The following is a 26,976-nucleotide window of genomic DNA, read 5'->3' on the forward strand; positions in this document are numbered from 1 at the left end:
CTCCCTCCCCCCCCCGCCTCCCTTGCAGCCCCCCCTGCTGTGAGGCCGACGGCAGCACCATGAGGGAGAACTTCGACGCCCTGCTGGCCCTGGGTAAGGCTCTGCTGCCCGCTGCGGGCTGTCCTCCCGTGCTCCGCACCCGGCGGCTCAGCAGGGCGACGGCCCCGACCCTGGTCATGGTGCTGGTCCCGCTGGTTTCCCGTGGCTCAGCTCGGCCCCATCCTGTGCAGGTGTCCCCATCGCCAAACCGGAGCCGGTGCCGCAGGCGGAGGAGCTGTGTGCCGGGGCACAGCTGGAGGACAGCGAGGCACCTGGATGTGCCGGCTCAGGTGGGTGCCAGGGCTGTGGGCGAGCGCCCGTCCCTCACCGGGGTCTGCGTGGGGCCGGGGCAGCGCACGGCACTCAGCTTTATCGTGTATCCCCCAGCGAGGCTGCTGGTGCCCAAGGAGGAGGTGCTGCCCGAGGGCGATGCCGATGGCGGTGGTGCCACGGGTGCCACGCAGGGGCCCGAGCTCGGCTGCTCAGGTGAGGGGATGTGTCGGCACACGGCACAGCTGGTCGCAGTGACGGCCGCTTGGCACCCGTGGTGGTGCCACCTTTCCTTGGTGTGGGGCACACCGGCAGCGCTCTGTGCCCACAGAGGACTGGCTGGTACGGAAGGTGAAGGTGGAGGAAGAGGATGAGGAGTGGGCGGCCGGGCTGGGCGCTGAGGCCCTGTTGGCGGGGCAGCCCCCGGGCAGCGCCTGCAAACCAGAGCCGATGGAGGAGCCGGAGCTGCCGGAAGAGCCGGGGGAGCTGGGCTACGGCACGCTGCCCGCCTTCGCGTGGCCGCTGCTGGGCGAGGGTCCGGCCGGCGCCTGCCAACACTGCTGCTGCGCGGCGCAGTGCGGGCAGTGCGTGCCCCCGGCCCCCGCCCCGCCGCGGCCCTTCGCCTGCGCGCAGTGCGGGAAGGGCTTCGGCAAGAAGGCGCACCTGACGCGGCACCTGCGGGTGCACACGGGTGAGCGGCCCTATCCCTGCGCGCAGTGCGGCCGCCGCTTCCGCCAGAAGATCCACCTGCGCTCGCACCAGAAGACGCACACGGGCGAGCGGCCGTTCCCCTGCTCCGAGTGCGGGCGGCGCTTCCGCAAGAAGACGCACCTGGTGCGGCACCTGCGCACCCACACGGGCGAGCGGCCCTTCGCCTGCGCGCTCTGCGGCCGCGGCTTCGCCCACAAGCAGCACCTGCTGCGGCACCAACGCCTGCACGCCGAGCCGCCCGCTGATGCCGACGCCGACGCCGACGCCGAGCCGCCCGCCGACGAGAAGCCCTTCCCCTGCCCCGAGTGCGGGAAGAGCTTCAGCTGGAAGAAGAACCTGACGTCGCACCGCCGGCTGCACCTGGAGGGGCGGCCCTTCGCCTGCGCCGAGTGCGGCCGCGGCTTCAGCGACAAGCGGCACCTGACGGCGCACCTGCGCGGGCACATGGGGCTGAAGCCGTACGCCTGCCCGCACTGCGACAAGACCTTCAGCCACAAGCCCAACCTGGCCACGCACCAGCGCACGCACACGGGCGAGCGGCCCTTCGCCTGCCCCGACTGCGGCCGCGGCTTCGCCCACAACCAGCACCTGCTGCGGCACCTGCGCGTGCACACGGGCGAGCGGCCCTTCGCCTGCCCGCAGTGCGGGCGCTGCTTCAGCTCCCGGCCCAACCTCATCGCCCACACCAAGGCGCACGCCGGCGCGCGCCCCTTCGCCTGCGAGCAGTGCGGCCGCGGCTTCAGCCGCAAGTCCCACCTGGCGCGGCACCAGGCGGTGCACACCGGCACACGGCCCTACGGCTGCTCCCAGTGCGCCAAGCGCTTCAGCTCCAAGACCAACCTGGTGCGGCACCAGGCCGTGCACACCGGCCACCGGCCCTACATCTGCACCCAGTGCGGCAAGAGCTTCAGCCGCAAAACCCACCTGCTACGTCACGAGCGCACCCACAGCACCGCGCCTGCGCCGCAGCAGGGCTGGGTGGCACCGGCGCCGGCTTCCGCCACGCTCTGCCCCTGAGCGCCGTCCTGCATTGGCACCGCAGGCGGGCGAGGGATCCGGCGGCTCCGGCCTGGGACGGGTGCTGTTGGTGCTGCCGCCCACCGTGGACCCCAGGAGCTGTGTTGCGTCGTGGCACAGGTGGGGACAGAGCCGACGTGCTCCTGTGGCACGGTGGAAGGTGGCAGCTCCCTCCGGGCACGGCGATGCTCTCAGCCGCCTTTTCCCTGCATGCTGGGTGTGGGCTCGGTGCTGCTGCAGCCCGTCTCCATGTGGGGTGCAGCTCAGTGGCTCCAGCGCCCTGAATACAGCACCGCCGGTGGCTCTTGTGGGCTCCCACCCTGCCCGGGCACGGCCGGCTCCACTGTGGCAGGAACCAGTCCTAAATGCCAATAAAATGCCCTTTGCCAAGTTTTCCTTGGGGACGTCGCGCCGGAGGGACAGCTGCACGGGGAGAGGGTGGCACAGAGGACGGGGGCTGAGCAGTGTTGGTGCTGCGGGGCAGCCGGGATGCAGCATCCCCAGGGCAGACTCTGGGGGCTGCGTGGGGTCCCAAAGGCCCCCTGGCTGCTGGTGGTGCAGCAGCGGCTTTGTGCCCGAGGGCTGTTTTCCCCATGTTGTGCGGTGCGCTGAGCTGAATCCGCGCTTGTTTGCTTGTGGAACCGCGAGCGGGAGCTGTGCAGGAGCACACGTAGAATTGGGCTTTTATTGGCACGGGGCAGAGCAGGACGCAGCCCCCGGGCACAGGATGAGGCCCTGCTCCATGCTTCACTGCCCGCGGAGCCCCTGGTGCAGCCGTGGCTGGGGGCCCAGCTCTGCAGCCCCTGGACTCTGGTTTATCTCCTCTGCAGGGCTGTGGGGCTCCTGGCTGCGTTTCCTGTTATTGCATTTTGATGCTGGGGGGCCGGTGGCCACGGAAGGGAGGGGGCCGGGGCTGTGCTTGCTGCCGCCCTTCCCTTGGCACCGGGCACCTTCCGGCCCCAGGATGGGTGCAGCCCCCGGGGGAAGGGAAGTGCAGAGGGGCCACAGTGTGGGGCTGCCGGTAATGGGGGACTGGAGTGGTCGCTTGGGGGCAGAGGGGACATGGGGGGCTGGCCCTGGAATCTGCACTGAGTTGGAGCCAGGGGATGTCCTGGGTATGCAGGCACTGCGCCTGGGGCTCTGCAACATGCCTGCCTGCTGAGCTTGGGAGCAGGGACATCACTGGCTATGCCAGTTAGAGTGAGGTGTGAGCTCGGCAACGTGACCAGGGACACTGGTGATGGCAAAGCTGTGGGCGCAGCTGTGGCATGATGATGGGACCAGGGACACTGGAAACGACGAGACTGTGGGCACGGCTGTGGGATGGGCATCTCCAGGGACATTCATCACGAGAAGGCTACGTGCATGGCTGTGGCATGGGGACGTGACCAAGGACATTGCCTCCGGTGAGCCTGGGGACCAGAGACACCACTGGGACATCAGTGAAGGTGAGTCTGTGCACAGCTGTGACGCGGAGATGTGACCAGGGACTCTGATGGTGGTGAAGCCGTGGGCACAGTTGTGGTGCAGGGACATCAGCTCCAACTGCTGCAGGGCTGTGGCCCCCGGGTGCGCAGTGCCATGGGAGCAGCCCTGGTAGCACCGCAGCACTGCTGCACTGCTGTGGGCCTGGGGCTGTTCCCTGGGAGCAGTGCCTGATTGCCCCACCTGCTGTGCCCAGCCAGCGAGAGCTGTGGGAGCTGGAGGACACCAACCACCCTCTGTCCTACTCCTCTGCCTGCCTGCCTGCCTGTCTGCTACTCCCTTCCTTCCTCTGTCCCATCCATCCACACATCCCTTCACTCCTCTTCCAGCCATGCATGCATGCACGCATCCACCATCCATCCCTCCACCCATCTCCCCCTCCTTCTCTGTGCCCCATCTATCTGTCCACGCATCCCATCTATCCATCTGTACCATCCGTCCCCATCTATACCCATCTGTCCAACTGTCTGTCTACCCAGGCACTCGTTTTCCCTCCCTCCCTTCCATCCACCCAACTGTCCCCCCTCTGTCTGTCTGTCCTCCCCCCCCCCTCCCCCCGCCCCACCGCTGGCGCAATGCCGCTGTGTGCCGTTCGCTCCGCCCGCTGGTCGCCGTGACAACGGGAGGCGGAGCCGAGGGGCCGCCGGGAGCCGCCGTTCGTTGTGTGCGGGTGGAGGGGGGGGGTGAGAAACGGGGACACCCGAGAGGGGTAGGAGCACAGGGGTGGGCGATCTGCGCGTGCACACGGGGGTCCCACCAGCCCTGAGCAACCCTCGCACCTCCCTGGGGCATCCATCCCTGACTGTCCATCCCTGAGCATCCATCTGTGGGCATCCCTCCCCAAGCGTCCATCCCAGAATGTCCATCTCTGAGCGTCCCTCCCCGAGCATCCATCTGTGAGCATCCACCCCCAGGCGTCCATCCCCGAGTGTCGATCCCCGAGCATCCATCTGTGAGCATCGCTCCCATCCCACTGTGTCCGTCTCTGAGCAGCCTCCCCCGGTGTCCCCGCAGAGCTGCGCTGGCGCAGTGCTGGTGCGGATCCCCACAACCTGACATGGAGACACGGGCAGAGAAGGGCGAGGAGGGCGACGGCGCGCGCATCACGGCTCAGCTGCTGAAGGCCAGCACCGGGGAGTTTGCTCTGGAGTCCATCCTGCTGCTGAAGCTGCGCGGCCGCGGCATCGCCGACCTGGGCTGCCTGGGCGACTGCACCAACCTGGAGTGGCTCGACCTCTCCGGCAACGCCATCTCGCAGCTGGGCCCCCTGGCCGGCCTCAAAGCCTTGGCCGTCCTCAACCTCTCGCGCAACCGCATCTCCAGCCTGGAGCCGCTGGGCTCCTGCGAGAGCCTGCAGAGCCTCAACCTGGCGGGGAACCAGGTGAGCAGCCTGCAGCAGCTGCGCTGCCTGGCCGGCCTGCGGCGCTTGGAGAGCCTTCGGCTGCGCGACGCGCTGGGCCAGCTCAGCAACCCCGTCTGCGCCACCGCCGCCTACCGCACCGCGCTGCCCGAGCTGCTGCCCGGCCTGCGGGACGTCGACGGCGAGCGCGTGTCGGGGCGAGGCAGCGAGCTCTTCCAGCTGTGCCGCGACCTCGACAGCTCGCTGGGACGCGGCCCCGGCCCCGCGCCGCCGCGCGCCGCTCAGCCCTGGGTGCGGGCGGGGTTCTGGGAGCCGCCGCCGCTGCGCCGCAGCTCCATCGTGGAGGAGGCGTACCGGCAGTTCGGCGAGGCGCTGCGGGAGTGCCGCGAGTTGGGCCGGCGAGCCGATGACACCATCGCGCAGGCTGAGCGGGCGCTGAGCGGGCGCGCCGACCCCGGATCCTACGTCTTCTGAGCGGCCCGAAGCCATCGAGGCGGCCGTTCCGCTCCGTTCCGCTCCGTTCCGCTCCGTTCCCGTTCTGCGGGCTCCCGGCTCGGGGGCTCCACAGGGACCTGGGATGTGGGGAACGGACTCCTGCCTTGGCACCAACGCCGGCAGGTTTTGGAACTGACCCCAGGCAACCGTCCTGCAAAGAGGGATGCGGACCTGGGGGCTGCGCGTGGGGACCGAGGGGGGTTACGGGGTCCTGCTGCCGGGGAGCAGCTGTGCAGTAAATGTGCCGTTCCTGAGGTCTCTGCTGCTTTGCGCCGAGCCCCTGAGCGTCCCCATCCCTCCTCCCGAGCCCACCGGTGTGCCCACAGAGCAGAGCGTGGCTCTGAATGAGGGTGGCACAGCCCCGCACACAGAGATCCTGGGTAGGAATGAAGCAGAGAAACAGAGGCAGAGCTGGGGTTTAATGGTGCATGCAGACACTGCCAGGAGCTGGGGGGCGTTGCGGGACGACCTTCCCTTCTCTGCACAGCGCTGAGGGGCAGCAAGCTGGGGGCTGGGGGCCCCGTGTCAGCATCCTCCTCCTGGGCTGGGGATGTGGCGGCTGCAGGACTGCAAAGAGGGCACAGGGGGTGCTGAGGGCTGTTTGCAGGAGGAGCCCGCTGCCTGCAGCTCCCCGTGCTCACCCAGAGGAACGTTCCAGGTGGGACTTACTGTGCGCGGGCACCTAGGCTGGCAGCCCCTTGGAGAAAGCAAACATGCCAGGCAGATAGAGGGCATCGCTCGCCTTGCCGGCCTCCTCCACAGCCCTGCACTCAGCTTCGTCACGTTGTCTGATCTCCTGCAGGGCAGAGCACAGGCACTGGCGTCACTGTGGGCTCCCAGAGCACGTCTCAGAGCTGAGCCCCCCCTGGGGAGAGCTCACCTTCACGGCCAAGTGGTGGCTGGGGCCACAGTTGTAGTACTTGTCCAGCACCTTGGGGACATCGCTGTTGTCAAACTTGTAGCAGGCCAAGCAGACTGGCTTTCTCTGCGGAGACAACACGGCCATCGCCACCGGTGCCGGCACCCAGACCCCACCACCAGCCCTGGGGACATCCCCCACAGCCCTGCAGCATGGCTTTCTCATCACCCCCAGCACCAGCAGCCGTGCTGGACAGGATGGGCACATGGCAACAGGGCAGGAGGGAGGGAGAAGGGGTGAAACCACCCTGTCCCCGTGTCTGGAGATGGGGCGCTGGCTCGAGGGGTGCAGCCCCCACCTCACCCTGTTCTCCATGATCCTGCAGTTCTGTCTCTTCTGTGTCTGCTTCCTGCATGCCGTCTGTGCAAGGTTAAGGCGCAGCTGGACGAATGTCCCGGACGAATCCACCTGGTGCAGGGGAGATGTGCCATGAGACGTGTGGGGGGATGGGCTGTGGGCTGTGCCTGGCTCACCAGAGCTCATCACAGGACTATTGGGGTGCCCATGGAGTGAGGAGCTGCTGCAGTGCCTTGGGATGGGCAAGGATGAGATGGCACCAAACCCGGCTCCAGTGTGCCAGCAGGACCAGGAATAGGAATAGAGGGACCCCAGGCCCAAAAAGTAACCCCGGGCTCCGCAGTGAGGCTCCCAACCCTCAGTAAAAGCCCACCCTGCAGCCCTCAGCTGCCTGCTGGGGAGAGGACAGGAACGGGACGCCGTGTCCTGCCAGGGGACAGCGGGGCACCAGGCGCTGTTCAGTCCTACCACAGTGCGGTTAATGAGTAGCTGAGCCCCACGCCGTGCCAGCAGGCACCACTGTGCCAGCCCAGCGGAGACCCGTGGTGCTCTGCATCCCCGGCAGTGACACCACGCCACCCCCGTCCCCCCACTCGGTGGCAGCTCGCCCCTCGCCCCACGCAATTCCACAGGCACCCTGCATGAGGGCCCCCGTGCCTCCCCAGCACTCACTCTCTCGACGGCCCCTTCCACCGACTGCTCCCTAAAGAGCTGCTGGACGTTGCTGCGGCTGTGGAAGTAGTCCAGCACGTCCTTCACCACGCGCCGCTGCAGCGGGCTCTGCCCGGCGGCCGCCAACGCCAGCACGGCCACGGCGATGCCCAGCAGCCGCTTCATCCCCGCCGCGCAGCCCCGCCGGCCTGCTGCCCACCACCGCTTGTTGATTTTGGTCTCTCATTAACCAATTTCCTGGGAACTGCCCCTTTCCGCCCATCGGACGGCCCTGCGCAGCCCCCGCAGAGGAGGGGCCGCGGCGGTGGCCAGAGGCGCGCGGGGATGGATGGCGGCAGCCTTGACCCCGTCGGCATCGTCAGCTCCGTCCCCGGCACGGCAAAGCCCAGAAGCGGGGAGAGGTGAAGGGGAGCAGAGCCAGGGCGCAGATCTGTCCTCGGGCAGCACAGCAGCGATGGCCCTGGGGCTGCTGGGGGGCCCCAGCCTGAGCCCCACGGCGGGGATGGGACGGCAAACAACAGCCCAAAGCCCCCCGCTCCCAGGAGCCCTGCAAGCAGCAGCGCACAGAGTTGGCACTTCTGGGGCACTTTCTGGGTTCTGCCGTTCGGAGCAGTCCCACGGTTTACAGTTTTTTCTCCGCTTTTGGCTGCTTTCTGTAGAGTTTTTTTCTGGATTGAAAGGGCTGGGTTTGTCTCCGAGCCAGCAGTGCTTTCTTCCAGCACTGTGTGCAGGTTGGGCATCGCAGCAGAATCATAGAGTGGCCTGGGTTGAAAAGGACCTCAAAGATCATCCAGTTCCAACCTCCTGCTGTGTGCAGGGTCACCAAGCACCAGACCAGGCTGCCCAGAGCCACGTCCAGCCTGGCCTTGGATGCCTGAAGGGATGGGGCATCACAGTACAAGGCCATAAACCCATCAGAGAGCACCCGTGGGGGGCTGTGGGGATGGGGTAGGGTGGCAGGACCCAGCAGCATCACTGGGTCCAGCATTGAGTCCAACCTGGCTCCAGACAGGGCAACGCAGGAGTTACACCATGCAGTGTCCAAACAGCTCCAGAGCAGCTCAGAGCCAACCTGACGGACCCCTCCTCTGCTCTTTGAGGACAAAAGGCAAGCAGGGAAACCCAGGAGCAGCACAGGGCCTCATGCCTTCTGCTTGCATCCTTCACCCCAGAGAAGCGTGCCACTGTGCAGGCAGCTGGACTATAAGGAAATTAATTGGCTGACTTGTTTTAGCCACTGCTGTGATAGAAACAAACCACGAAAGCCTTGTTTTAATGAAGTTAAGACCCAGAAGAGGCTGAGGGGGGGGACCTCATGGCATTGCCAGCCAAGAACTGATCTTCAGTCAACTCCTCATACGTGCAACCTCACACACAGCAATGTGTGCTCCTATGCAGGTGAGGACAACCACCCTCAAAGCTGCCAAAGTGATGAAGTGGAGGAAGTGTGAATCACAACACGACTAAAGGTGTCTTTGAAGGCGGGTGCTACTGTCTGCAGCGCTGGGCAGTGGATGAAGTGGCGGATGGAGGCTGAAATGGGAACTATAATGCAACGCTGTGATTCACGTCCCACTGCTGTTGTGTAGATGAGCGGGATGACATTCAGCACGTTGATTTCTTTGTGATACAAAATGGTGACGAGTGGGGGCTAACGATGAAACAGCAGCAAGACTTAATAATATATGGGGACAACATGGGGTACCTGAACAGCTCCGAATCACAGCAGGCGACAGCAGGGCCCAGCCAAGGAGCTGACCTCCATCTGGAAGGGGAAGGGAATAAAACTCTGCTGTTGGATGCGTTGTTCATTGAGGGCAGTCGGCCCCGAAATCTGGGAGACATTGCAGAAAGCTGATGGGATTCTGGGGGTGTCTGCTTCACGACAGAATGAGATGGTCTATGGGGTAAATAACAGTGGGAAGCAGGGAAGGAACGAAGAGAGAAACCAAAGAGCAGCAGGATGCAGCCAGGCTGCTGGAATGCAAGCCACAAGCTGAGGAACAAGAGGAACACCTTGAGGTCTCAGGGAATTCAGTTATTGCCTTCTGAGCAGATACCAGAGCTGCTTCTCCTGTTGTAAAGCATTGGAGGACATCGAAGCATTCTGTGCTGGCAGTTGGGCCCATGGCAAAGCCAGAGGTTAAGTTTGAGTGTGTGAGTTTTTGCATATGCCAGAATGCCCTTCACCTCCCATGGGATGGGATTGGTTGAGCAAGTTTGACCTCAGACAACTTACGATAAGAACAAGATGCGGCTACTGTAATGATGTGGAGGCACAAATGCTGAGCATTCTAAACCTGGCACTGCTGTGAGCCTGAAGCTATAGGGGAAAAAAGTGGGTTACTGTCATCTCAAGGCAATCCTACACAGGACAGCGCAGAAATTATGGGATTAATTGATGCAATTATCAACCAAGTGGTGGTTTTTCACTGCAAGGCCCACCGGTCCAACACAACAAAGTCTTCAAAGGGAAGAGAGGAGCAGATGAAGCTGCCAAGGAAACGTCACTGTCAGTAACGAGGAGCCTCGCTTCCTGAGGCATTCCAAAGTATTAGGACTCCTGTTTGTATGAAAGCATGGGGTGAGTTGGCAGAGCTGCCATCAGAGCTCTTGAGGTGTGCTACAACAGCTGAATGGTGGGCAGCACCTCATGGGCAGTGAGTAGTGACCCCTCCAACAGTGAAAGAGTAAATGGAAAGGACACCTGAGAGTGCTTGTATGGGGACAGAAGCTCGTGCTGAAGCAGGAGGAAGACATGCTGTAGGAATCAGTGCTATGGACTGCTACAAGTATTGTCCAGAGGCACAGGATTTGTCTTATAACCCTAAAATTAAGGGTAGATCTTCCCCATTTGAGTTTAAAAGAGGTTCTGTATGCGGGGAATCTTGGCAAACAAAGGGATTTGTTTTGTGAATTACTGAGGTGTGATGGGTGTAAATATCAGCACTGGCTGACTCCTCTCTGGGTGATTTGAGGCACTCTTGTGCTCAACCAACAAAGCATGAGAAATACTCAGAGTTTTACTGAAAGAAATAACTACTGCAGGATTTGGCATTCCAGGAGGACTACCAGCAGATAGAGGACCTCATTTCCTAGCAGAAATCACCCAAGGAATAGCTGGGCTCCTGCAAATGAAGTGGGACTCACACACCATGGAGACAGCGGTCGAGGGCTCAGGTAGAAAGAAGGAACCAAACATTAAAAAGGCAGACTGGAAAATTACATCAAGACAAACATTTGAAACAGGTGGAAATTCTCCTTTTGGCATTGCTGAGAACTGAAACAACCTGCAGAGTTAGGGAACGGGTTGGTCCTTCTGAAGTCATGCATGGGAAACCATATCCTACAAATTTGACTGGAGAAGGCGATCAGATGCACACGGCTGGTGACCAAATGCTGAGCATCTCTTGTCTTTGGCAAGGCTTCTTCCTCCCGTCCACAGATACGTGCAATTAAGTGCTCCAGGAGCTCTGGACCTTGCTTTAAACGGAGGGACCGAGGGCATCTCTGAGCTTGGAACAACAAACCCTCGGCCCAGAGAGGGACAGGATCTGGTACTCGTGAGGCAGCAGAAGGGATTGGCTCGTGGGTTCACCGCACCAGGACAAAGGCAGCGCCATGGGAGGCGTGAGGAGCTGCAGAGATGGATTTCCTGAGGGTAAACATTAAAAGAAACACACGAACTGCACCTGGAGCAGCTTGGATGCCCGCTCAGGGCCGGGCTGCGCTCCTGCACTCCTTGACTTTGCAACCCCAGCGTAACTCCTCCAACCCCTCCTTTATGCGTGTAAGCGCGCAGAGCTCCCTACAGAAAGAAACGAAGAGAACCGAGGGGGGATCCTGCGTGCTGCCTTGGGGCGAGGCAGACACCTGAGGGGTGGCGTGGGAGCTGTGGGATCAGAACGGCTGGTAAAACCACCAACAGGTTGACAATGGCGACCGCTGGGTTCCCTGACTGAAGCTCATCCGAACCCCCGGGATCCCCCAAAACAAACTAAACCTCCCATTTGTAGCGGGCAATCGGGAGGGGGAGGGAGAGTGGGACGCTCTGGCCCACTTCCGGTATTCTATGGTAGCACTTCCGGGCGCTCTGGCAGGGCTCTGCTGTCTATGGTGCCGCGCGCTACTTCCGCCCCCCTCCCCCCCCGGACCTACGAGTGCCGCCGCGGGACACGCGCGCTGAGCCGGAAGTGCGGGGCGAGGCGTTCTCGCGAGACTGCAGGAGAGCAGCGGCCGCCTTTTCCTTCCCATCCTCCCCCCCTCCTGCCCCCCCTCCTGCCCCCCCGCAGTCGCGCGCGCGCCTCCCGGCGTCGCCGCCGTGCTGACGTCACCGCCGCGTCTACGTCAGCGCGTCGCGGGACGCCGGCGGCCGTGAGTTCCCCCGGGGAGGCGGCCCGGGGCTTGGGGGAGGGGGGCGTCGCCACGGCAACCCAAGGGCCCGGCCGGGCCCAGGGTGAGGGGGGCGGGCCGGGCCGGGGGGCGGCGAGGCCTCGCTGAGGAGAGCGGGAGGGGACCGGGGCGGTGGCCGGGCTCCGGGCGGGGTGGGGGGCAGCGACCGTGCCCGGTGCGGGCCGCCCCGGGGCCCTCCGCAGGCCGCCCGTGGGATGAGGCCCGGCCTCGCCCGCTCCCGCCGCTCGTCCCGTTCGCCCCGGGGAGCAGCCGAGGGCCGCGTCGCGAGGATGGGAGCGCTGAGGAGATGTCGTGTGGTGCCCCCGCCCCGCGGCACCGAGGCTGAAAGGCGGGCGTCGGCCGCGGGGCCGTCGTGAAGGAACTTCTGCCACGCTTCAGAACTCTCTTCTCCATCTGTCCCAAGGCTGAGACATCTACAAGCAACGTGGAGCGCAGGCCTTGAGGCCTGGAGGGTTGAAGAGCAAGGGGGAAGGCAGGAAGGCAGACAAAAGGCCTCAAAGCCTTCAGACCAAAGGGAGATCTTAGGGCCAAACAGGGCTGGTAGCATACAGGGAGGCCAGGGGGTGCAGGTGTGTGAAACCAAGAGGGTGGCCTGGAGGCCTGGAGAGAGGCCACAGCCTGGCCAAGAGACCTAGAGGCGTGCAGACCCGGAGGTAGGTCTGGTACAAGGCATAGAGACGAATAGAGATCAATAGACTGCAGTTTAAGAAGCTATCCAGTCTAATTTTGAGAGGCAGACACATCTGCATGGATACTTAGAGGCTTGCCAAGAGGCCTCGAAGCCCCACAAAGCAGTCCTAAGCAAGGGGATCCCAGCCCCCACCCCCACTGCACTCACCTCTGCTGGGCTGGTCCCCTTGTGATGGTTGATACCTGATGGATGTGGTTAAGAGTATCGCGGTGTCACAGTGTCTGAATGGCAGTGCCCACAGGATACAGAGCTCTTAGCTGAGTGGCACAGTTGGGTGCTCTCAAGGACCCAGAGCCATTAGTTACAGCAAACTGCATAAAGCACCTCACAGCCCAACCTCCTTTCACACTGAACCACTAGTACTCTCAGCAGCAGATCTCCCCGAATAGCCCTCCTAATTAGGGGTAGGTGCTTATCAGGTCATCCCCAATACATCTGGGGCTCAAGAGAACGTATTTCCTTGTAGTAATTGTGGCCCTGCAAAGCTGGGCAAGATTGGTTTAACCATTGAGCAGGAAGAGAAGTCACACACCCACCTTGCACTACTTCCAGTCGTGCTCTTGTTTGCTCATAAGATGGTGTTTTCATGGATGCTCACGTGGTGTTTTCACACAAAGCCTCACAAGGACTCGGGTTTCTCACCACATGATGTCTGTAGGGTGCAGGCAGCACAGACGTGGGGCCCAGGAAGTATTGAACGTGTGATAGTGTTCTGCTCCAGCCCTGGGTGCTGCTTGGGGACACTGTCGTGTTGCCTTGGATGCTGGGCAGCTGGCTGGAAACGTGTCGTTTCCCAGGCTGTGAGATTGCAGTGGTTTCTTGATGCCATCGTGTTCCATAATCAACGGCATCAGTTTTGAATCAAGTGTCCTGTGCTGGCCGGGCCAGGGCTGGGACACGTGTGAACCCTGGAGTCTTTGTGAAGTGATGTGGGACTCGTAGGAGCTCTGTGGCTGTCACCATGTCCTCAGGGACTGTGTCGTGTTGGGCTGCCACTGGAGGAAGCAGCGAGCCCTGCGGCCCTTCAGCAAAAGCAGATGTATTTTTTCTGTCTGAGGCTTTCCTAAAACCAGCATCGCTCCGTGAGATGGAATGAACGCTGCTCAGCTTGCAGCCAGGCAAGCCTTGCGTCAGGGGCACGCAGCATTGGTGCCAGGCTCTGAGCAGAGCGAGTCCGGCCAGGCATGGCCGCGTTCCGCGGGGCCGTTCGGCTGCGGCCTCCCCCTCCCCGCGCCTACAAATCCCAGCAGCACCACGGGCTGCGGGAGGCTGCACTGTAAACAGAGGCTCTGAACTCAGGCCAGACCCCGCCGCTGGCTCCTTCCTTTCCCCTCCGAGAGCTCGGAGGAGGAGGAGGGTCCAGGCGCCCGCCCAGCCGCTCCCGCTGCGCGCCGCTCCGTGCCGCGCTCACACTGCTCTGCTCTCGCAGGGACCCGCAGCCATTTGGAGGAAGTTGGGGAAGCTCCAAACCGGCACTGGAAGGTGGAAGGAGAGGACAGCCGCCGCCCCGCGTCACCCCGAGAGTCTGCGTCCCCTCCGTGTGCCATCTGGGCCCTGGGGGAACCATGTCTGCGGGGGGGGCTCCCCAGGTACGGCGGGGCGGTGGCGGGGCGTGCTCCATCCCTGAGGGCCGCTTGCAGCACGCTGCGGGGGGGAGCGGAGCTGCTGATCCTCTTTTGTGCTGCGGCGCTTCCGTGGTGGTGGCTTTTTGGTGGTTTCCCGGGGGCTGGAAACCCCCCTGGTGGTTTCTTGCTTTTCTTGTCGTTTAGAAATGCTGTAACCCAAGGAAGCGCTGCTAGTCCTGTGCAAGACTTTTCCTTTTAAATTGTCACTTCTCGAAGTTGTGACAGTCCTCAGAGCGCTGGCTGGTCTCAGTGCCTTGTGCCATCTGTTCTCCTTGCGTTCCTGCCAAACTGCCGCAGAGCTCTGAGGGAGGAAGAGAGGAGTCCTGGGGAGGGAAGTTGGGTGGGATGGGTGCTGAGCTCTGCAGGAGAGATGCTTTGGGCTCTTACAGAGGTCTCCTCCTCTGGTCCTGACCCTGGGTTGGTTGGGAATTGGGGCTCAGCGGTCACAGCTGCAGGTAGCCTGGGTGGATTCCCCCAGGTCAGGAGGGCGGCGGGCGCGGGGCATCGGCCCAGAACAAGCTCCTCTTGAGGATCTGTGCCAGGCAATGCTCTGCTGATAGGGAAGCTGTGTTGTGCTGAAACAAGTCAGAGGCACAGTGGGAAATATCATGGGGTCCCTGTGAAACCTCCTAGCACCCGACTCCTGCACGAGGGAAAGACCAAGGAAGCGCTCAGGGTGCCAGGATGCTGCCAAGCACTTCTGTGTGTGGTGAAAACGCAGAGAACAGAGAAAACCAAACCGAACCAAACCAGAAAAGCGATGGCCAGCTGCTGAAACACCTCTCCTCTCTCCTGGAGCAGCCTGCCCACATCCTGAACCTGCTGCCTTACCCCAGGCTGAACGAGGTGCCCAGGGCTGGACATGAACTGGGTTCTGCGGGTGCAGAGATCCCCTCTGACCCCTGCACAGGTGAGGGCTCAGGGCTGGTGGGGGCTCACCCACAAGGGAGTGGGTTTGGCGCTGTGTTTTTGCATTCTCTGGAGCGCAGTCGGTGGAGGGGCTGCAGCAGGGCTGGAAGGAGCAGAAGGGGGAGTAGAAACCATACATAAATGTGTGCAAGTGTGGCACCCGGGGAGGAAACCCCCCACCTGCGCTGCAGCCGCTCTGGCAGCGAGGCTCCTCTTGTACAGATGTAGCCTTTTCTTCTGTTTGGGAGGTTCTTGTTGTAATTAATTGCATTTTTGTGGTAGCCTTTGAAATCCTGTCATAAAAGCATCAGGTAAGATCTAAGGATACTTGGGCGAATTTGTGAAAGACTTTGGAAAGAACATTGTTCGCCGAGGAACGGTGTTCTCTCTCACCTTTCACTGGAGCACACGTTGCCAGGAGGAGGGAGCGTGGAGCTTGTATTTCTTTTTATCTTTAATTATGCTTCAGGCAGCAGAAGCTTAAAATAGATGAAAGCGATGCCCTGAGGCTTAGTTAATTTTAGCTTATTTGTGAATTAACGCAGGCATCTCCAGCATAATGATGCGTATGCCAAATGCGTGTTTTGCAGTGTGACAGTTCATGGTGACCAGCTCTTATCCCTTCAACCAGGCTACAGATTTTTCAAGCCCGGTGGCTTGTTCGGTATTAAACAGTCGGAGGAGCCGTTCCCTGAAGGCCAGCAGATGCAGGAGGACAGCAAGATCCTCGTGAGCCCCTGTGCAGGTAGGTGTCGCTCGTGTCCTCAGTGGGGCTGCTGGAAATTGGCCTTGGTGGGGGATGAAGGTCTTGTTGGAGAGCTGCTTGCAGCCATTTGAGGCCAGCTAATGGGATTCTTTTTGCCATTACTGCTGTCTGCCAGCACTGCACTCACCAAGCCATGGGGGAATAGGGCTCTGGAAAGGGTCCTAAACCCCCTGGTTAATTAGGGTGCTTTAAGCCAAGCGAAAGACACTGACGTTAATGCTCTGAATCTTTTTGACATCCAGTTGAGCCTGTCCGAACGAACAAGGTGGAGCAGCCTGATGAGAAGCCCGGGGTTGCTGCAGGCTCTCTGGAGCTGTACCCCACCGGTGCCAGCAGCTCCAGCCGCTGGTTCCATGGCGGGCAGCGCGCTCCCGAGCGGGCAGGCACGGAGCGGGACGGCGCGGCCGGCCTCAGCCCGCTGCCCTCCAGGGTGGGCTGCTGGGTGCCCCAGCTTGGCAATGGCCCCTTCCGCTGTGCCCAGTGCGGGAAGGGCTTCCGCCAGAAGCAGAGCCTCATCACTCACGAGAGGATCCACACCGGGGAGAAACCCTACAGGTGCGGGGATTGCGGGAAGAGCTTCAGCCAGCGCCCCAACCTGCTGACCCACCGCCGCGTGCATACTGGGGAGCGGCCCTTCCCCTGCACGCAGTGCGGCAAGAGCTTCAGCCAGAAGGCCAACCTCCTGGCCCACCAGCGCATCCACGCCGCCAACGAGAAGGCGCTGGCGGGGGGTGAGCAGGAGGACGGTGGCTCCGGCAAACCGAAGCTGCGGGCTACGCAGCGCAGCTACCAGGACGACACCCCCTTTGTGTGCCCCGAGTGTGGGAAGAGCTTCCGGCAGAAGCCCAACCTCATCACGCACCGGCGCATCCACACGGGCGAGCGGCCCTTCACCTGCTTCCTGTGTGGCAGGAGCTTCAACCAGAAGACCAACCTGGTGACGCACTACCGCGTGCACACCGGGGAGCGCCCCTTCGCCTGCACCCAGTGCGGCAAGCGCTTCACGCAGAAAACCAACCTCGTGACGCACCAGAGCACCCACACTGATGTCCGCCCCTACCCCTGCGGGCAGTGCCAGAAGTGCTTCAAGGACAAGGTGTCCCTCAAAGCCCACCAGAAGACGCACGCCCCACGCCAGCGGAGGTGCCCGGGCCGGGGTCCGGCTCCCACCCTACCCTTCGGGGCTGCACCCACACTGCTGCAGCCAGGCAGCCTGGAGCAGGAGGCTCCTTTCAGCTCCATGCCGCCGCTGCCCGTTCAGAAGATCCCCGAAGGCCAGGAGCTGTACTCGTGCACGGAAAAGGGCTTCCCCTCGAAGGAGCAGCTGCTGCCCACGCAGCAGGCCCATCTAGGGGAGCAGGCCTTCCCCTGCGTGCAGTGTGGGGAGGGGTTTTGCCCCAAGGTGACTCTGCTCCGGCCGCAGCATGGCCCCACCGCCGAGGCTCCTGCTGGCTGCGCTGCAGGCTTCAGCCCCGGCCCACACCTCCTGGGGCACCTGGGGGTGCAGCCTGTCCTCGGGGACGGCACGGCCCCCACGCCGCCCACCCCCGGAGCGGAGAAGCCCTTCATCTGCAATCAGTGTGGCAACAGCTTTGGCCTGTGGATCTCCTTGGTTGCTCACCAGAAGACTCACGTGGGGCAGAAGTCCTACCAGTGCCCCGAGCACGACAAGAGCTCTGGAGATGAGCTGTCCACCAAATCTCCCCAGGAGAAAGACATGGAGGGGAGAGCCTGGCTGTGCCCCGAGTGTGGGAGAAGTTTCGTGCAGTATGAGCGTTTGGTGAAGCACCGCCAGAACCACCGGGGCCGGGGTCCTTATCGCTGCGACGTCTGCGGGAAGAGGTTCAGCCTGAAGACCAACCTGGTGACTCACCAGCGCATCCACACCGGCGAGCGGCCCTTCACCTGCGGCGTCTGCGGCCGCCGCTTCAACCAGAAGGGCAACCTGGTGACGCATTACCGCACGCACACCGGCGAGCGCCCCTTCGCCTGCACCCAGTGCGGCAAGCGCTTCGCCCAGAAGCCCAACCTCATCGCCCACCAGAAGACCCACTCGGGCAGGCAGCCCTTCACTTGCCTGGAGTGCCCCAAGCGCTTCAAGAGCAAGCTCTCCCTCCGGGTCCACCAGCGCGTGCACGTGGTGGAGCGGCCCCAGAGCGAGCCGGGCCCCGGCCAGACACCGCCCAGCCTGCAGAGCCACCCCGGCAGCCCGTACCCCTGCTCGCTCTGCGGGGAGTCCTTTGAGGAGCACGGCGAGCTGCAGCTGCACCGGCAGGGCCACGCTGGCGAGCGGCCGCACGCCTGCGCCGAGTGCGGAAAGCGCTTCCGGCAGAAGGTGAACCTGGCTGTGCACCAGAGGACCCACACCGGGGAGCGGCCCTTCCACTGTGCCGAGTGCGGGAAGGGCTTCAGCCAGAAGGCTCACCTCCTCCGGCACCGCCGGACGCACACCGGTGGTGTGCCGCCCTCCTGCTGCGAGGGGACCTGCCCGGCACACCGCGACGAGCCGGACGCCAGCGCTGCCCTGGGGAAGGGACCCGCGCCGCCTGGCGCGCTGCTGCCGCCCTGCTCCCGTGGAGCCGTGCAGGGATCGCTGCCGCGGGAAGAGCTCCGGCCGGGAGCGCAGCCCGGCCCAAACAGAGCAGAGAGCCCATCCGGGGCCGCAGACATCCTTCTGCAGCTGATGCAGGAAGAGCAGCACCTGGTGTCTGGCTCGCAGCACCCACAGGAGGCGCCCGCTGGGCAGTGCCCCTGCAAGTGCTCCGAGGGCGGGGAAGGGTTGGGTGGGAAGCCCAGCCTGCAGCCGCAGTGCTGCTGCGCCGACTGCGTGACCCAGAGGCAGCTGCTGCTGAAGCCCCAGCATGACTGCCGTGCTGAGATCTGGTGCAAGTACGGCGGCTGTGGAAGAAGCTTTGAGGACAAGAGAGTCCTGAGAGTGCCTGAGAGAGCGCACAGCGAAGAGAAAACCTCGCCGTGCCCGAGCTGCTTGTAACGCGCCCGCTGCCACGCGCCCACCCAAGCGAGGGACCGCACCTTGTTGCTCTTGCGGCAGGGACACCAAACCTGGCTCGGTGGGAGCTCATGCCAGGAGCCAACTGCTGACCGACTGCGGACCTGTAAGAGTCTGAGGCAGGGCAGGCTGCGAGTCCCAGCCTGCGGGGCTCGGGAGGACTGTGGTGGTTCTTGTGAACAGGACACTTGCGAGTGAAGCACCCTGGAGGTGGGTTGTGAGATGCAGCAGGTTGGTCACGAGGCAGTGGATGGACTTGGACACAAGGCGTGAGCTTTCTGTGTTTTGAACATACCAAATTGTAAGGCGGGTGGAGCTGAGGAGCAGCAGGTGCCGGATCACGGGTCTGCAGCGCTTCTGCCAGCGCCTGCCTGTGAAGAGTTGGATTGTGCGGGGTGGGAAGGAGCTCGGGATCCTGCATGCTGACTTAAGGATCGCTTCTGCCGTGCAGGAGGCCGGGCAGAGGCATGTCTGCTGGGGCCTGGCTCCAGGCTGAGCGTTGCAGTCCTGCAACATGCAGACCTGGCGTGGGGCACAGAGGGGCCTTGGTGGGCTGGGAGCTTCTGCTAGAGCCCTCTGCCCTCAGCATCCAGACTGACGTCCCTCCACAAAAAGGCTGAGGGCCGGAGAGCTGTGCCCCGCTATTGGCTGCCCACCAGCGTGGGCAGAGGAGCAGCTTCGCTGGGGATGAGCGAGCTGCAGAGGGCAGCGACGGGTCCCTTCCTGCCTCGAGGACCCTGGAGGATCACAGCTAAGTATCTCCTCCGAGCCGGGAGGGGTAATACAGGGTGAATATGGGGGGTGGGGATGGGGATTGTAGCTTCCGCTTCTGTACTTGCTCTATGGATAACCTTTCTGAGTAGCGCCTCTTTCTGGTACTCACCTAACTTCTGCATAGATAACCAGGAGTGCCGGGCAGCGGTGTCTGCACTGCCCACAGCTGCGCCCGTGCTGGTGGGCGAGCAGTGTGGAGCTGTCTGGCTGGGGCAGGGCTGTGGGGCAGAGCTTTAGGGATGGGAGCTGCTGGCCTGGAAGCTGTTCCCGCTTGGAAACGCGCTTCGCATAAAAGGGGAAGCAAATCTCGCCTGCTGTGCCCAGAGGGCCCGGCTTGCCACTGCTCCCCTCGCGCTGTGAGCTGTGCAGCCCCAGCCCTAGCAGCACGCCCCTATCGCTTCGCTCAGCTGCAGAGCCTCCTTGCTACCATGGTTTGGCAAAGACCTTCGCTGAGGACATGCGGGTGCTGTCGGCGGTGCCCGGCGCGATCCTGGGTGCGCTCTGCCTGCCGCCTCCTCCCCTGTGTTGTGGGGGCACGGTGTGAGGGAGGCTGCTTGCTGTGCAGTGAGCAAGCGCCTCGCCGGCTGCCCAGCACAGAGGTGGGCTCTCCGTTCCTGGAGATGTCCAACACCCAGAGGGACGCAGCCTGGGGCAGCGGCGCGGTGGCCCTGATGGGCAGGGATGGAGCAGGCCATAACCAGAGCTGCTCAGCCCCAGGACTTGGAGCGGCCAGGAGGGCACACCGGGACGGCCCCGCTGGACCTGTGTGCTGGGTAAGGATGTTTTCTGTTAGCAGAGTGCCTGGCTGGTGGCACGGCCACGCGAGGGATGGTGGCATCCTGGCGTGGGGTCCCTGGCTCCATCCCCAGGCAGGGAGTGGGCATTGCTCCCTGCAGCGCTCAGCCCCGCTCACCCAGCATCACGCTCCAGCGACGTTTCAGGTCCTTGCAACTCTATTTTTTTGAGGTTATTTAAAATAAAAGCTTACTCACAGCAGCTTCCTGCCTCCTCCTTTGCGGGACGGCACTCTGCCCCTGCCCTCGGGGTGGGAGCCACTCGCCCATCCGTGTTGGTGCGCTTTATAACCGTGTTGCTGGCAGAGCTGCCTGCAGAGGCCTTTTGGCTTTTGCATCTCTTAGCAAAAGTCTCACACAGCGAAGGGGTGAAGGCAGCAGATCGTCAGTAGAGCTGCATCAGATTGTGGTGCTTTTTAAAGCCATGACTCTTGCCAGCAGCTGAGCTGGGGCTGCCCCTCCTGGGGCTGCGCTTTGTTCTCCCCTTCATTCCCCACCAAGAGTCGACAGCCCCCCAGCGCTGTCACTGCTGTGAGTTGTGCATCAAGGCAGACCCTGGCCCCCACACGCCTGCCTGTGAGCAGCGCCTTCACTTCCCTGCCACTGCAGCCCTGTGAGCGCCGTGGGCCTTTGCTCTCCTTCCCATTCTGTTGGCTGCGGTCCCTGCTGGGTGGCTGGGATGGGATCCTGGGGCGCGGAGCTGCTGGAATGCTGCTCGTTGGGTGCGTGGAGACGTGCAGGCCCTGTCCTGTCCCACGCTGCTCCTTCCCGTCCCGTCCTGCTGCTCCACCTCCCACCGACAGGCAGAAGGCGCCTGGGCTGTGCTCCGTATCCCCACTATCCTCACCCTTCCCTGAGCTGCCAGCCGTCTGGCTGTGGTCACAATCCCACTGGGAGGGGGGGTCATAGAAAAAGGGAGGTTGGAAAAGACCTTATGAAAGTCTAACCCCCCACCCCCACCATGCCTACCAACCACATTCTCCATGCCACATCCCCAAGGTCCTTGAGCACTCCTAGGGACAGTGACCTTCCCTCCCCCGGGGGCAGCTGTGCCAGTTCCAGCTGCTCTTTGGAGAAGAAATCCTTCCCAGTATCCAACTTGAACCTTTCCTAATATGCAACCCGACGTGTCCCTCGTTGTGCCCCAGCTCCCAGGCTCCTGCTGCGAGCCTGAGATCCTTGGAGCCGAGTTCCTGTTTCCATCCCCTCGGCAGCAAAGCAGCCAACTCAGCACGCTGGTGGCACAAAGGCTCGTCCTGCCGCCGCGCTGGGGAAGTGTCAGCAGCTGCTCCAGGAACGCAGGCATGCATGGCCAGGCAGGTCTGGGCAACGGCACAACAGGAAGCTGCGCGGGGTGCAGCAGTGCTGGCAAGCCACAGCCTGCGTGCACCGGGCGCCTGAGGCCTGATCCCAGCAGCGCCCGTCCTACGCGGGACCCTGAGCGCTGCGCTTTGCTCGTGGCCTTGGCTGCTCTGGTGAGCCCTGCTGCAGCCTCGTGCCGTTCCAACCAAATTAGGGCCCTTCCCACTGACGCTGGGATCTCCATTTTGCTCCCCCCGTGCACCCCAATGCTCGGCAGCACCTCTGCCATGTGCCACCGTCCTCCGGTGCCGACCGGAGCTGCGGCGGGGGGCTGCGCCCTCGGGGGTGAGCGGGGGAGGGGGGTTTAGGGAGCTCCGTGCGTCGCAGGGTGCCGGCAGAGCCCCTCGGCACGGACTGCAGCTCCCGGCAGAACCCGCAGAACCTCCCCAGAACCCTTTGTTCCCGGCCCAGCAGCGCGGGCTGCAGCGTGGAAACCCCTTTGTTTTCCACCCGCTCGGGGTTTCCCTTTGCAAAAGAGCAGAAATTCCACTCGTGGGTGGATCGGTTCGGCCCGACCCGATCCCGCCGGGGGGGTCCCTCCCTCCGCTGGGGCCGAGGCTGCGGGGCGGGCGCTGAGCCCACGCGTGACCGCGGCCGCGGGGCCGGGAGCGCGGGCGGAAGAACGAGCCGGGGGCCGGAGCGGGCGGCACAAAGCGCGGAGCGGGGCAGGTCGGCACCGGGAGGCACGGCGGCGGGGGGCGGAGGGAAGGAGAGGGGGATCGCGAATTGGGGGCGGCACCGCGCAGGGCCCGGCCCGGCCCCGAGCGTAGGGAGCGCCGCGGTCACGCGCGGGGCGGGGGATGCGCAGCGAGCACACAGAGCGCACGGAGAGAGCCGGGCCCGGAGCGCAGCGTTGGGAGCAGGTAGGGGAGGCCCGGGGTGGGGGGGGTGTGGGGAACGGCTCGGTTCGGCTCGGCCCGGGGGGGCGGTGCGGCAGCGCGGAGCCGAAGCGCAATGCGGCGCGGCCCGGCCCCATCCCGGCTCTGTCGCAGCCCCATCCGGACCATCTCGACCCCACCCGGACCCCATCCCGTGCCCATCCGCCGAGATCGCGCCGTGCCCCCCTCCCCCTCCCCGAGCCTGCAGCCCCAGCGCTGCTCCCCGGCGGGATGACGCCGTAGAACGGCCCCGGCCCCGGCCCCGGGTCCCCTCTTGCCCCCCACGGTCAGGTGTGGTTGTGAAGCTTAGCAGGGAGGAACGCAGCCACCATGAGGGCATCCGGCCCCGGAGCGGCGGCGCGGGGAGTGCTGGGTGTCGTTGGACCCCCACGGGTTACGGCTGGGAGCTGCAGCTGCCCCTCTTTGTGCCCCCCAGGGATGCGGGCGCCGTGAGCCGGGCATCGTGCGCCCATGACGGACCTGGCATCGCCCGCGGGCGAGAACAGCTTCGCCTTTCCCGGCGGCGGCGAGGAGGGCTTTGGGGATGAGAAGGCGTTGGTGATCCACAGCCAGGCGGAGGAGGAGGCGGCGGGGAAGGAGTTCAAGTGCATCCTGTGCGGGGAGTGCTTCGGCCAGCAGCCCAGCCTCGCCCGGCACCAGAAGCACCACGCCGGGGAGCGCGCCTTCATCTGCGCCGAGTGCGGCAAGGCCTTCAGCCTCAAGCACAACCTCATCATCCACCAGCGCATCCACACCGGGGAGCGGCCCTACCAGTGCGACGTCTGCCAGAAGAGCTTCAGCCTGAAGCAGAACCTGCTCACCCACCAGCGCATCCACAGCGGCGAGAAGCCCTTCTCCTGTGGGAGCTGCGGGAAGCGCTTCCGCGAGCAGCGCTTCCTCCTCAACCACCAACGCACCCACGCCGAGGACCAACCCGGGGCCACCAGCGCCGCCGCCTGCAGCCGCTCGCCGGGCTCGGAGCCGCATGAGGAAGCCGGTGGTCCCACGGCAGCAGGCGGCCCCTTCTCCTGCACCCGCTGCGGGAAGGCCTTCGGCTGCCGGAGCAGCCTGGCTGCACACCAGCGCACCCACGGCGGCGAGCGGCCCTTCGCCTGCGCCGAGTGCGGGAAGAGCTTCAGCCAGAAGGGCTCCCTGAAGCTCCACCAGCGCACCCACAGGGCCGAGAACGCCCTCACGTGAGCCCCCGCGCCCCGGGACCCCCTCCCATGGCTGCCCTGCGGGGCTCTCCGTGCCCTGAGCCCCCCCAGCATGGCTCCAAGCGCTGCACGGAGGCTCGGGGCCGCTGGGCGTCTCAGTGGGCGCCATCCCCTCGGTGCTGTTGTGACGGCGTGGTCAGTGCCAGCTCTGCCTGAGCCCCCCCAGGCACCCCGTGCTCCCTGCACGGAGCTGCTCTCCTGATCACCACGAGGTCTCTCCCATCAGCTGCTCCTGCTCCTCACCTCAGGCTCTCCCGGGCTGTTGGGCACCTATTGGGTTTCTGCCACCCCCCGGGGCACTGGGAGGAGCTGAGTGAGGCGGCCGCCTCTGGAAATGGCTGAGTTCCCCGGGTGGTTTCCTCCCCTCCACTCCCAGCACCTCAGCACTGCAGCCAGGTGCACAGCGGGGCCACAGGTGGAACCCCTGAGCGAGGAGCAGCGGGGGGGGGGGGTTTCCCCTCAGCACTGCTGTGTGCACCCCGTGCCCCCGTGCTCCCCATTGCCCCTTACCCCCCATCCCCCATCCGGGCTGGTGCTGCTGCAGCGTTGCAGAGCGCCCTGAAACACAGAAATCGTGCAAAATTAAAACAAACCCGCAAAGCTCACAGGTGCAGACTGCTTCCCAAGGGCAGCGGCAGCTCCAGCCTGGAGGAGGGACTGCGGCGAGGCGTGGGATGCGGCCGGAGCAGCAGAGAGCCCGGCCTGGGCGGTGCAACCAGGAGTGGGTGCGTGGTGACGGGAGCACTGCGGGCTCCCGGCGGGCTGAAAACGTGCCGGTGCTCAGCCACGGCCAGGAGAAGCGAGGGTTGGGGTGGACATCTCTGCCCCTTGTCCCGCTCTGCTGTCCCCAAGCACCGGGGAAGGGGAAGAGGCGGCACCGCAGCCCCGCTGCACGTGGGACGGTGCAAATCCCGCATCACCTCTGTGCCCGCCGCTCCGTGTAAGCCGCAGCGTTCTGGGAGCGCTCCTGGCTGCCACTGCGGGACGGCGGCCGCCATCCGCTGGGCTTCCATCCGTGCGCGCCGTCCTGCGCTCTGAACCGGGACGGCGCTCGGTGAGCCGGGATGAGACGAACTCACGGCTGCATCCAGGCTGCGCGCCCCTCGCCCGCGCCGCTGCTGCCCCGCCGCTTGCAGGGGAAAACCAGCTTCCCGCTGCCGACGCTGCTCACACCGCTCCGCGCCGCCCCGCGGGGTGATGCGGTGCGTCGGGACGCGGCTGCGGGGGGAGCTGACACCCGGCCCGGCCGCAGCTCCCGGTGACGGCTCCTCCCGACCCCCGAGGGAGCTGCTCCTCCTCCCCCCTCCCGCCGCTCCCCGCTCCGTGCCAGCGACCCCGCGCACGACGAAGCCCCCCGCGAACACCCGCGCCGAGCGATCCCCGTCCCGCGTCCGCCCGCGTGTCCCCCTGCCGCTGTGTGTGTGGAAATGCAGGCACTGCCGCTGTGTATTAATTAAATTAATGAACGCCTGGAAAACGCCGCGTCTCCGTCTTGCTAAGAGCTCGGGGAGAGTCGCGCGGCTCGGCCTGCTCCGACACCGGGGTGAGCGGCACACGGCCACGGAGCCCTCCGCCGTCTCCAGAGCCGGGCCGGTGCCCAGGAGCTGCCGTTCCCCCTCGGGCTGCGCCCGTCCCGGCCGAGGAGAGCCGGGGCCGCTTCCGCCTCCATCGGCTTCCGTCAGGTTCGGCTCGTTTCGCCGTTCTCCCCCAGGAAAAGGGGTGGCAGAAGGAACGCGCTGTGTGCTCCAGAGGGCGTTCGCGACCCGCGCGCTGTGCGGAGCTCCGCAGGCAGCGCTGAGCACGGGGGGGGACGCGCAGCCCCATCGGGTGGCGCAGCTGCTCTGCCCCCGCCCGGCCCGGACACGAGCGGGCTCTGCGGTGCCGCTGCGACCTCCGAGCTCCCGAAGGGGCGACGGGCAGCGCCGGGCTCAGCCGGAGCCGGAGGGCAGCGGCCGGAGAACGCGGTTTGCTCCGGAACGTCTCGTTTGCAGCCCGCACCTCTCACGCCGGTTTCTTTCAGCCCTCTGCAGTGCCGGCAGCCCCCGATCTCTGAGGTCCCGGCATCGTCGTCGCTCGGTGGCCTGAGCTACCCGTGCCACTGTGTCCTGATGGTCCCAATATTCACATTACCGATGTCCCTGTGTCAGCAGCCCACGTGATCTGAAGTCCCAAAGTCCCAAAATCCCTGCGTCCCCATGTCCCTGACACCCACTGTCCCAGTGTCCCAATGTCCCCATATCGCCTAGTCCCCGTGTCCCCCCTGTCCCCCTTCCCCCCGCCGCCCCGGCTCCGCGCTTCCCCGCACCGACACCGGGGACCGCAGCTCCGTCCCAGGAGCTCCGCGGCCGCCCATCCCCGCCCACAGGCGGTCCCCGTCCCGCAGAGCGCGGCCGTCCGCCGGGTGAGCGAGCGGGGAGCGGAACCGAGGCGGCCGCAGCTCCGCGCCCATGGCGGACCGCGCCGCGGAGACGGGAGCGGCGGTTCTCCCCCGCGGGGCGCAGCGCCACCGGCAACACGTTGCTGGGCGAGGAGCGCTTCGAGTCCCGGCTGGCGTCCCAACCCGTCACCACCACGTGCAAAGACGGCAGGCGGGATTGGGGCGAGTGGTCCGTGGTGGTCATGGACACCCCGGCGATTTTCGGGGGCTCTCAGTGGGACAAGCAGCATTTGGCCGAGGAGCGCCAGCGCTGCCTCAGATTCGCTGCCCGGGAGCCCTGCGTGCTGCTGCTGGTGACACAGCTGGGCCGTTACACGCGGGAGGACCGCGAGGTGCAGGCTGATGAGGTGCTGCACAGGGCTGTGAGCATCGCACTCAGGCAGCGCGAGGGGCGCCGGCGCAAACGGTGGTGGTGATGGTTGTGTTTTTTCTGTAATTAAGATCTAATCACCGTGACGAGACCCACGGGCTACTAAATAAACGAGAGTTTCCAAAACGCAAAGCTCTCGTGCCGATGCTGCAGCAGCTGTGACACACAGGGAGCAAAGGAGAGCGCTGCTGTGAGCTTTGGGTTCTGCTGTCATTGCCTCCCCCTGGAAGATGGAAATCACAAAATAAAGCGTTGTGGGAGCGCCGTGCCTTTCTGGGAGTTGTAGCTCATTCTTCGGAGCCGCCGCGTCGCCCCGTTGACTCCCATCGCTGCGTGACGCCGGGAATGTGGAATAACGAGGAAAAAACCACGAAACCGCGACGGCTGCGCTGCCGCGGCCGGGGCCGAACGGAGCGGGGTGAGTGCGGGCACCGAGGAGCCGCCCCGCGAGCAGCCCCGGTGCCG

The 26,976-nt window shown here is 64.4% G+C and overlaps 3 protein-coding genes across 3 annotated transcripts; 2 read left to right on the forward strand and 1 right to left on the reverse strand.

Annotated features, from left to right (window-relative positions):
• Positions 1–12: 12 nt before the first annotated feature.
• LOC122156566 lies at positions 13–18,661 on the forward strand. Its single transcript, XM_042811361.1, has 12 exons — positions 13–93; positions 231–329; positions 427–525; positions 641–2,013; positions 2,063–2,157; positions 4,537–5,325; positions 7,259–7,666; positions 11,558–11,721; positions 13,669–13,958; positions 14,628–14,904; positions 15,535–15,648; positions 15,912–18,661. Exons 1-12 carry the CDS (start codon positions 60–62, stop codon positions 18,659–18,661), a joined length of 6,492 nt encoding a protein of 2,163 aa, XP_042667295.1. The 5' UTR covers positions 13–59.
• RARRES2 (retinoic acid receptor responder 2) lies at positions 5,778–7,445 on the reverse strand. Its single transcript, XM_042811359.1, has 5 exons — positions 7,266–7,445; positions 6,600–6,704; positions 6,258–6,362; positions 6,047–6,173; positions 5,778–5,944 (listed from the first exon to the last, which is right to left on the reverse strand). The coding sequence occupies exons 1-4, from the start codon at positions 7,428–7,430 to the stop codon at positions 6,060–6,062; spliced, it is 489 nt and encodes a 162-aa protein (XP_042667293.1). The 5' UTR covers positions 7,431–7,445; the 3' UTR covers positions 5,778–5,944; positions 6,047–6,059.
• A 3,743-nt stretch (positions 18,662–22,404) lies between the features above and the next one.
• LOC122156564 (oocyte zinc finger protein XlCOF26-like) lies at positions 22,405–24,219 on the forward strand. Its single transcript, XM_042811358.1, has 2 exons — positions 22,405–22,472; positions 22,924–24,219. The coding sequence occupies exon 2, from the start codon at positions 22,959–22,961 to the stop codon at positions 23,685–23,687; it is 729 nt and encodes a 242-aa protein (XP_042667292.1). The 5' UTR covers positions 22,405–22,472; positions 22,924–22,958; the 3' UTR covers positions 23,688–24,219.
• The last annotated feature ends 2,757 nt before the right edge of the window (positions 24,220–26,976 follow it).

Source organism: Centrocercus urophasianus, unplaced genomic scaffold, assembly GCF_019232065.1.
Source record: "Centrocercus urophasianus isolate 14NV4802_14NV808 unplaced genomic scaffold, USGS_Curo_1.0 seq_1289, whole genome shotgun sequence".
Taxonomy (NCBI): Eukaryota; Metazoa; Chordata; class Aves; order Galliformes; family Phasianidae; genus Centrocercus; species Centrocercus urophasianus.

Coding starts and splice junctions, on each gene's coding strand:
- LOC122156564 (XM_042811358.1), top strand. CDS start 22,959: ATGACGGACCTGGCATCGCCCGCGGGCGAGAACAGCTTCGCCTTTCCC.
- RARRES2 (XM_042811359.1), bottom strand. CDS start 7,430: ATGAAGCGGCTGCTGGGCATCGCCGTGGCCGTGCTGGCGTTGGCGGCC. Junction 6,705..7,265: donor TGGAAGGGGCCGTCGAGAGA/GTGAGTGCTGGG, acceptor CCCCTGCACCAG/GTGGATTCGTCCGGGACATT. Junction 6,174..6,257: donor GCCACCACTTGGCCGTGAAG/GTGAGCTCTCCC, acceptor TCTGCCCTGCAG/GAGATCAGACAACGTGACGA.
- LOC122156566 (XM_042811361.1), top strand. CDS start 60: ATGAGGGAGAACTTCGACGCCCTGCTGGCCCTGG. Junction 94..230: donor CGACGCCCTGCTGGCCCTGG/GTAAGGCTCTGC, acceptor CATCCTGTGCAG/GTGTCCCCATCGCCAAACCG. Junction 15,649..15,911: donor CCTCGTGAGCCCCTGTGCAG/GTAGGTGTCGCT, acceptor TTTGACATCCAG/TTGAGCCTGTCCGAACGAAC.